This window comes from Nomascus leucogenys, unplaced genomic scaffold, assembly GCF_006542625.1.
Source record: "Nomascus leucogenys isolate Asia unplaced genomic scaffold, Asia_NLE_v1 Super-Scaffold_285, whole genome shotgun sequence".
In the NCBI taxonomy this organism is placed as follows: Eukaryota; Metazoa; Chordata; class Mammalia; order Primates; family Hylobatidae; genus Nomascus; species Nomascus leucogenys.
Window position 1 is genome coordinate 4,048,574 of NW_022095770.1, and position 10,034 is coordinate 4,058,607.

The 10,034-nt window shown below is 51.4% G+C and overlaps 1 protein-coding gene across 2 annotated transcripts; it reads right to left on the bottom strand.

Annotated features, from left to right (window-relative positions):
* Positions 1-4,504: 4,504 nt before the first annotated feature.
* On the bottom strand, positions 4,505-9,223 carry RPL19 (ribosomal protein L19). Of its 2 annotated transcripts, none has more exons than XM_012497535.2 (6): positions 9,157-9,223; positions 8,193-8,299; positions 7,078-7,200; positions 6,086-6,206; positions 5,041-5,151; positions 4,505-4,707 (listed from the first exon to the last, which is right to left on the bottom strand). In XM_012497535.2, exons 1-6 carry the CDS (start codon positions 9,159-9,161, stop codon positions 4,584-4,586), a joined length of 591 nt encoding a protein of 196 aa, XP_012352989.2. In that variant the 5' UTR covers positions 9,162-9,223; the 3' UTR covers positions 4,505-4,583. The 2 variants fall into 2 exon arrangements, with proteins under 2 accessions (XP_012352989.2, XP_030664103.1); XM_030808243.1 differs by having other exon boundaries at positions 8,763-9,183.
* Between the last annotated feature and the right edge of the window lie 811 nt (positions 9,224-10,034).

A 10,034-nucleotide genomic window follows, 5' to 3' on the forward strand; every position in this document is an offset into this window, starting at 1 on the left:
TTTCCCTCCCCTGCCCTGGCTTCCTCAATGCCTTAAACCAACAAAATGGAGACAGAGACACCCTGAGACGCTGGGCCAGAGGCTCCAGGGATCAAGAGCCTGAGAGCCTTGCAGCCACGCCTTATGCACACCCAGCTCTGTGTCTGCCACCAGTCGGCAGCTGGCCTGGACGCCCATCCCCCTCCAGCCTATTTGCCACACTGCTGAGCACAGCAGCTTTTTCGGGTGGCTGAACCCCATGCAGCATGCTCACAGCCTAGGGCCTGGGAACAGCTGGTGCCCCACTGTAGCCTTCGCCCTCCTCTGTGCCCACTCTGGGGGTGGACGGACCAGCAACACTACTGGCCTGGGGCAAAGGATGCCTAGGAAGCTACTGGTGATCCCATCCCACCATTTGGCTCTGTTGTCTCTGACCCACATGTGCCCTTCATGCCCCCCCCACCCACAAGCTGAGCTTCACCTGGCTTGTACTATGTGGGATGAAGGTTCCCTGGACTTCAGGGAGATGCAGAAAGAGGAGGGAGTCTGGAGAGATGGATGCTGGAGGTGGGGGGAAGAGAGAATGAGCCCCTCGGTGCAACCCCACTCATTTTGCCAGCACTGCTTCCTTTGGCCCCTTCAACATTCTTCACCCCCATTCTTACCCCCTGTCCACCCAATGCCTGGGCAGGTGGGGGCACCTGCTGAGGAGTGCAAGGAAGGCAGCCTCAGCCTCCCTGTGCTTTGCAGGAAGCCAGCCTAGGTTAGCCCTGCCGTAGCCTCAGAGGCAGTACTGGAAGGTGGCCAGACCCCTCTGTACCCTCTTCTCCAGCTCACAGCCCTGCAGTAGCAGCTGTGCTCAGTGCCTCTGCTGCACCCCAATCTGAATCACACCCTCCCACGTCGGGAGACTGCAGCCCGGGAATCAGAGTCAGGCGCCAGTGTTCGTGCAGCACTGAGGTTCTGCACACCCCACTTGTGTCTGCCACCAGCCGGTAGCCAGCCTAGCCCCCCCACCTCCCAGCCTGTTTGCCGCACTGCTGAGCACAGCAGAAAAGTCACTGGCTCCTCTGGGTCTCTGTTTCCTCCTCTAGAAAATCAAGCATTGGGTTTGCTCAGGGATTCTTTACGTGGTAAGGCTGTGGGTCACGAGCTCCTTGAAAGGGTGTGGAATTATATGATAGGGACACTTGTATGCTCTTGAAAGAAAAAAACATACTTTTTTACAATTTTTTTTTTTTCTGAGATGGAGTCTTGCTCTGTCACCCAGGCTGGAGTGCAGTGGCTCAATCTCAGTTCACTGCAAACTTTGCCTCCTGGGTTCAAGTGATTCTCCTGCCTCAGCCTCCCGAATACCTGGAATTACAGGTGCATGCCACCATGCCCAGCTAATTTTTGTATTTTTAGTAGAGCCAGGGTTTCACCATGTTGGCCAGGCTGGTCTCGAACTCTTGACCTCAAATTATACACCCATCTCGGCCTCCCAAAGTGCTGGGATTACGAGCGTGAGCCACCGTGCCCAGCCTACAAATTATTTTTGATATTTTTGTTTTAGAGACAGGGACTTACTATGTTGCCCAGGCTGGCATGCAGTGTCTATTCACAGGCACTGTCATAGCTCACTGCAGCCCCAAACTCCTGGGCTCATGTAGCCCTTCCCAGTCAGCCTCCAGAATCACTGGGACTACAGGCTCACGCCAATGTGCCTGGCAGGACACATCTTTTCTTTTTTCTTTTTCCATAAGTAAGGAAACAAGAGGACACATCTTTTAATCAGATTTTCCCAAGGCTACAGGACCTGGAAAAGATCCAGCAGTTACTTTAGGGGTTCTTTCTGCTTGGGGCTCCCGTGGGAGTGGACCCCGCCTAGGCACTGGCCTGGGAAGGGGGTGGAGGCCCACGGTGGAAAGAGGCCAACTTCAGGCCTGGGGTGAGGTTCGGAAAGAAGTGGGGAAACCCAAGGCCTTCCAAGAGGTAGGTTCCTACAACTTCATAACCCATGTCTTTCTCCCGCCCCCCAAAACAGACAAAAACAGAACCAAAAAAAAACAACTCCAGTGAGGCAGCAGCTGACACCTGCATCGACCTGTGAGCAAGTAGCACCATCTTCTGGTCCAGGGTGGAAACCAGCTTCTGTGCTGCAGGCTCTGGAATCCCGGGAGGGTCTCATATTGGGTTATCTCATTCTTCTCCCTGTCATTTTGTTTGTTTGTTTGTTTGGTTGGGGGCTGAGGGGAAGGGTCTGGCTCTGTCACCAAGGCTGGAGTGCAGTGGTGCAATCTTGGCTCACTGCAGTTTCCACCTTTCGGGTTCAGGTGATCCTCCCACCTCAGCCTCCTGAGTAGCTGGGACTACAGGGGTGCACCACCATGCCCGGCTAATTTTTGTATTTTCTGTAGAGATGGGTTTTCGCCGTGTTGCCTAGGCTAGTCTCAAACTCCTGGACTCAAGCAGTTCCCCCGCTCAGCCTCCGAAAGTGCTGGGATTACAGGCGTGAGCCACCACACCCAGCTTCTCCTTCCTGTCATCTCTCTACTGCATGGAAGGATTGGGGGTGGGCAGTCTCCACTACCCCTCCTCCTCTGGGCCAGGCCTGGGAAGCAGGTGTCCCACACACCAAGCTGGGAGCTTGGCCAAGACCCTTCCCTTTCTAGGCCTCAGCTTCCCCACTTCAAAGGGCAAGAGCTAATGGGTAAAACACGCAGGCCACTCCAGTGGCCAGGGGGATCCAGAAGCCAGTGTCCTCTCATCCCAGGCTGTGATGCATATGATGAGGGACATTTTATTTTTCTTTTTTTGAGATGGAGTTTCACTCTTATTGCCCAGGCTGGAGTGCAATGGCTCTCGGCTCACCGCAACCTCTGTCTCCCGGTTCAAGCGATTCTCCTGCCTCAGCCTCCCAAGTAGCTGCCATTTCAGGCATGTGCCACCACGTCTAGCTTGTTTTGTATTTTTAGTAAAGATGGGTTTTCTTCATGTTGGTCAGGCTGGTCTCGAACTCCCGACCTCAGATGATCTGCCCACCTCGGCCTACCAATGTGCTGGGATTACAGGTGTGAGCCACTGTGCCTGGCCTCCTTGGGACATTTCTAAGTGTGGGCTTCCCTGCCTTCTGCTACCCACCTGCCCATCCTGCCCAGAACAGGATGAGGACGCCAGAGGCAGAGCTAGGAGGGGTCTGCTGGCCCTGACACCATAGCCAACCTGCCATTCCCACTCAGGTCTTGCCCTTTCCCATCAGCCCATTACATCCCCTGAAAGGCACACCAGCTTGTCACTCCAACAGAAGAGTTCCTCAGAAAAGAGCTGGGGGGCTGGGCACTGAGGCGGGTGGATCATCTGAGATCAGGTGTTCAAGACCAGCCTGACCAACATGGCAAACCCCCGTCTCTACTAAGAAATACAAAAATTAGGGCCGGGCGCGGTGGCTCACGCTTGTAATCCCAGCACTTTGGGAGGCCGAGGTGGGCAGATCACGAGGTCAGGAGATCGAGACCACGGTGAAACCCCATCTCTACTAAAAATACATAAAATTAGCCGGGTGTGGTGGCGGGCACCTGTAGTCCCAGCTACTCGGAGAGGCTGAGGCAGAATGGCCTGAACCCGGGAGGCAGAGCTTGCAGTGAGCCAAGATTGCGCCACTCCACTCCAGCCTGGGTGACAGCAAGACTCCGTCTCAAAAAAAAAAAAAAAAAAAAAAAAAGAAATACAAAAATTAGCCAGGCGTGGTGGTGGGTGCCTGTCATCCTAACTACTCAGAAGGCTGAGGTAGGGAAGAGTTGCTTGAACCCAGGAGGCGGGGGTTGCTGACTGCACTCCAACCTGGGTGACAGGGTGATTCTGTCTCAAAGTTTCAACTGTATCTCAATAAAGCTGTTTGGTGACAGCTTAGGTAGTAACCAGTAGCCCAAGCTCAGGTCCGATTTGCAACCCCCACTTGTCAGCTGAGAAGTATCAACACCCTAAGTATTTCCTATGGCTTTTGTAAAGACTGATTCCTTAACTGATGTCACAACTACTGGTCCCAACCAACATTCTGAGACCACTTCTTAGGTGCCACTCGTGCTTTGAAGGGCAGTTCTGAGGAACAGTATTTTGGAGGCTTGCATAGAAGCCATTCCTTTTCTCCCTACATCTCACTAAAACAAGGTAAAAGACTCGGTGAGCAGGCAGGTGTAGTGGCTCACGCCTGCAATCCCAGCACTTTGGGAGGCCGAGGCAGGTGGATCACTTGTGGTCAGGAGGAGGTCGAGATCAACCTGGCCAACAGTGAAATCCAGTCTCTACTAAAAATACAAAAATTAGCCGGGCGTGGTGGCACGCACCTGTAATCCCAGCTACTCAGGAGGCTGAGGCAGGAGAACTGCTTGAACCTGGAGGTGGAGTTTGCGGTGAGCCAAGGCTGCACCATCGGACTCAAGCCTGGGCAACAGGGCGAGACTCATCTCAAAAAAAAAAAAAAAAAAAAAAAACAACAAAAAACCTCACTGAGTAGCTGTAAACCTTGCAAGAAGCAGAGAGGAAGGCAGATTAAGGCTTGTTTTATTTTAATGGCTGATCTATGTAACCACGGAGGCCAGCATGTACAGAGAAAGGGGGAGGTTTTATTTCTTGGTCTCTTCCTCCTTGGACAAAGTCTTGATGATCTCCTCCTTCTTGGCCTGGAGGCGCTCTTCACGGCGCTTGCGTGCTTCCTTGGTCTTAGACCTGCGGGCCTCAGCCTGGTCACTGGTCAGGGAAGAGAAAAGATGGGTCAGTTTGGGAAGAGATGAGATGCTGGGGAGATAGAAGCACATCCCCAGACCTCTCCCTTTGAGCCTAGTCAGCTTCAGGAATGAGTTGCTGGACCAAGGGCTCCTGCTTCAACTAACCTCTAGTCCCTATGAGACAGGAAGAGTGGGTGTGTACAGGACAGAGGAGTGGCTGCCTCTAAGGGAACAGCTGTATTCCTATGACAGACTATGTGCAAGTCAAGACTTAGGCATTGGCACATTTTAAGTATCTAAGAACAACTCTCAAAGGTCAAAGAACTTTCCCCTAAGACTCGGAAAAGAAACTTACGCCAGGAGCTTCTTGCGGGCCTTGTCTGCCTTCAGCTTGTGGATGTGTTCCATGAGAATCCGCTTGTTTTTGAACACATTCCCCTTCACCTTCAGGTACAGGCTGTGATACCTGCAGGGTACACAGAGTGAAGAGATGCTGGTTGGTGATGGATCAGAGGCTGCCTTGTGAGCTGTTCCTCCACCCAAGGTCACTAAGCTTGTAGGTTCCTTTCTTTTCTCCTATTGCTGCATGAATTACTTCCTAAACCATGACTTTTTTTTGGTGCAGTTCCTAGACAGAACTTGCCTGGCAAATAAACTGTTGGGCTATCCTGACGGCATATGGGGAAAAAAGAAAGACCAGAATAGAAAAACTTTCTTAGAAAGGCTCCCTACCCGTGGCTGGGCGTGGTGGCTGACCACTTTGAGAGGCTGAGGCAGGCGGATCACTTGAGGCCAGGAGTTCGAGACCAGTCTGGCCAATGGTGAAACCCCATCTCTACTAAAAATACAAAAATTAGCCAGGCGTGGTAGTGCATGCCTGTAATCCCAGGTACTCGAGAGGGTGAGGCAGGCAAAGTGCTTGAACCTCGAAAGCAGAGGTTGCAGCAAACCAAGATCGTGCCACTGCATTCCATCCCGGGTGACAGAGACTCTGTCTCCAAAAAAAAGCTCCCTACCCAAGGCCAGTAAGACAGATCTCTGCAGGCTGGGCATGGTGGCTCACACCTATAATCCCAGCACTTTGGGAGGCTGAGGCAGGCGGATCACAAGGCCAGGAGACCATCCTGGCTAACACAGTGAAACCCCGTCTGTACTAAAAATGCAAAAAAATTAGCCGGGCGTGGTGGCACATGCCTGTAGTCCCAGCTACTCAGGAGGCTGAGGCAGGAGAATAACTTGAAACTGGGAGGCGGAGGTTGCAGTGAGCGGAGATCGCGCCACTGCACTCCAGCCTGGGTGACAGAGCAAGACTCCATCTCAAAAAAAAAAAAATCATCTCTGGGAAATGAACTAGCCATCAAAGCAGCAAATGGGTACTGGGCCCAAGAGGGTGTGCTTACATGTGGCGATCAATCTTCTTAGACTCACGGTATCTTCTGAGCAGCCGGCGCAAAATCCTCATTCTCCTCATCCATGTGACCTTCTCTGGCATTCGGGCATTGGCTGTACCCTTGCGCTTACCTGTGGAGAAGATGAGTTAGGAACAGGCCACGACCCAGGCCCACAGTGTATAGTACACCAAGTGAACAGTTTCAGGTCAGGGTCCTTAACTCATTTAATCCTCACAACCTCATTTTAAGTAGCATTACTTCCATTTTCCAGATGATGATCCCAACTACGTAAGTTCTTTCGTTTACTCATTTTTTTTTTTTTTTTTTTTTTTTTTTTTTTTTTTTTTTTGAGACGGAGTCTCGCTCTGTCACCCAGGCTGGAGTGCAGTGGCGCAATCTCGGCTCACTGCAAGCTCCGCCTCCTGGGTTCACGCCATTCTCCTGCCTCAGCCTCTCCAAGTAGCTGGGACTACAGGCGCCCGCCACCACACCCGGCTAATTTTTTTTTTTTTTGTATTTTTTAGTAGAGACGAGGTTTCACCGTGGTCTCGATCTCCTGACCTCGTGATCCGCCCACCTCGGCCTCCCAAAGTGCTGGGATTACAAGCGTGAGCCACCGCGCCCGGCCTCATTTACTCAATTTTAAAGGAAGCACAAATACAGCAATATTTCCCCATTCACTTCATGCAGAATGTGGGTGTAACAGGCAGTGCACCAAGGTAACACAGCACGTTGTAAGGAGCTTCCTTCGATCATTCTGAAAGTAGAGTATAGAATCCTTGGCATAGTGTAGTTAGGGACTTAGTAAACGTGACCTCCTACCAGGGATACTCTCAATTCCAATACCAGCACCAACTTTCTGATTTGCACACAGGCAGAAAACACATCAAATATCAAGGAGTAAGAAACGGGCTCAAGATGAGACAGAGTGCTTAGATCCTGAATATATCTCAGCACAGACGCCAGCACCCATCATTTCTTAAGAAGACGACCACACTTACCTATGCCCATGTGCCTGCCCTTCCGGCGGGCCAAGGTGTTTTTCCGGCATCGAGCCCGGGAATGGACCGTCACAGGCTTGCGGATGATCAGCCCATCTTTGATGAGTTTCCGGATCTGCTGACCTGGGAAGGCATAATGCGCCTGGTCAGTCAACTGGGGCCCAAGCACATCCCACAGTCCAAATAGGCCAGGCCAGAGACACTGCTCACATTCTTGGCCCCATGGTCTCAAAAAGAATGGAAACACTAGAACTTGTTTCTTACCTTCGAAAGCCCAAAAAAACCTCTCTTTTCTTTTTCCTTCACAAACAGAAGTTGTGAGAGATACCTTTGTCTTTGAGACAGTCTCCCTATGTTGCCCAGGCTGGTCTTGAATTTCTGGGCTCATGATCCTCCTGCCTCAGCTTCCCAAGTAGCTGGGATGCCTGCCACCACGCCTGGCCATTTCTACCTTTTAAATATATTAGAGCACACTCAAAAGAACAAGCCTGATACAATGACTCCTCCATTTTATAGATACTCTGAATGAACTTTCCTAGGTTTGTAAAAAGTCAACACAGGCTAGGTGTGGTGGCTCACGTCGATAATCCCAGCACTCTGGGAGGCTGAGGTGGGCAGATGACCTGAGATCAGGAGTTTGAGACCAGCCTGACCAACATGATGAAACCCCATCTCTACTAAAGATACAAAAATTAGTTGGGTGTGGTGGCACGTGCCTTAGTCCCAGCTACTTGGGAGGATGAGGAAGGGGAATTGCTTGAACCTGGGAGGCAGAGGTTGCAGTGAGCTGAGATCCTACCACTGAACTCCAGTCGGGGTGACAAAGTGAGACTCTGTCTCAAAAAAATAAAATAAAATATAAAGAGTAAATTAGCCGGGCGTGGTGGTGCATGCCTCTAATCCCAGCTACTCAAGAGGCTGAGGTGGGAGAATCACTTGAGCCTGGGAGCAGGGGTTGCAATGATGAGATGGCACCACTACACTCCAGCCTGGGCAACAGAGCAAGACTGTCTCAAAAAAAAAAAAAAAAAAAAAAAAAGTCAACATAATTGTTATCGTTCATCTGACGCAGGAGAAAAGCAAGTAGGGTGAAGAGACAGATCCCAGGTACTCACGGGAGTTGGCATTGGCGATTTCATTGGTCTCATTGGGGTCTAACCAGACCTTCTTCTTGCCACAGCGGAGGACACTCGAGGCCAGCCTCTTCTGAAGCCTCAGCATACTAGACACACAGAAAACATGATTAGACTCTGAAAGCCAATCCTGGGCAAGAATGAACGTCCCCATCAAGACCTGCCCTTTGCAACCCACACCACAGCCGCGAAATAAGACTCTTCCCTAAATCATCTTTAAGGCTCTGGGCTGTGCAGCTGGCCCCCTTGGGTTTAGACTTCAAAGCCCACGCTATGCCTTCACCTCTCGGAGCCTCATGTTCGCATTTCTCCTCTGGAAAGTCAAGCCAAGGACTTATTGAATAGGTGGATTATGCCATTTCTGGTACTTAGCGTTTGAAGAATATTCGAGGTGAGTAGGCTTGATTTCTAGTCTAAGAATGCAGGCAAGTTACTGTGTTTTCTGGGCTTATTTCCCCCTTTTATCACAGTAACAAGCCTCGTTCGGCTATTCGCAGAGATTTCCTTTATGAGTGGCCAAAGGAGTGGATGGAGTCAAGAGTTAGAGATCACCTCTCTCGGCAGTCGGAGACCTGGGGCCTACACTAGGCTTGCCCTACATCACGTGAAAGCAGAGACCGGCTCCGCTCCCGGTGTGCCAAGCAAGAAAGGGCCCACGGCTTGGTCTCGTTCGCTCCCTCTGCTCTGCTCGCGTGGGTCGACCGGACACGTGTGCGGCGCGGCACCAGGCGGGGCAGACTTTTCCTGGTCTCAGCTGCTGCGACGCTCCCCGCCCCCCACCACCCCGGAGGCCCGGGACGAGAGTGCTCCGGCCTACCCCAAACCCCGGGACCGGCCGCTTTAGGGCGGCCTCCATTTCATCTCCCCCAACCCCGGCTGCGGTCCCAAGCCCGACAGTCCCTTGCCGAAACGCGTCAGCGCCTGATGGAGGCCAGCGCGCCCTCACCTCATGGCTGCGGCCGCAGCAGCGAAAGGAAAGAGCTCGCTCGGGCCAGGCTCCTCCCATTATCTGCGAGGGGGAGAGCCCAAACCCTGCTCCAATTTCGTCCGTATTCCCGTCCAGTTCTTTCATCTTCTGCCACACTAAAGTCACTCATAGCCTCCGTATAGGCCTGAAATGATAAAAGTCTAATATCAGAAATCGATTTTAAACTTAAAAACATAGAAAGTGTACCCCTTCCGTAGGAAAAGTGGTATAGTCCGACTTCCTACTAGACATGCGCAGCAAGGGTACCCAATCACGTGGTTATTTGTAACCGGAAGTCAGCTGGATTGAGCAGGCGGAGTGAGAGAGGTTTTGCTAGAGTGGCCTGGTGTTTGCGGGCGTTCGGCGAGTTGTGGGTGGCTGTTTTATTAGCTGAGAAAAAATCAGTTAAAGAAGCGAGAGAGAATGACAACAGATATCAGACAAAGGCGAAGTCCTATTCACTCTCGTAGTAGATTGAAAACCCCTGGAGTGCAGAATAGATCACTAAAAGATGTTAGTGTTTTTACGCCACTGCGGGTCTTTAATTTCTTGGTGCCTCAATTTCCTCCTCTGTGAAGTGGACCTAATCCCAATATTTCTGTCATCCGTTGTGGAAATTACGTGAGGTAACGTTTGCAATTAGCAAAGGAAGGCATTAAGACAGCAAGCTCTTGGAGGGCGGGAACTAGTCTCAGTCTCATTTGGCTCACAACTGTACTGCGGCAGGCATGGATCCGCGATCGAACACACCTGAGAAATACTGCACTGGCTGAATGGATGAATGATTGCAGAAAGTAAAATAACAAAAAAAAATTGGGTCGGGCCCGATGGCGCATGCCTGTAATCTCAGCACTTTG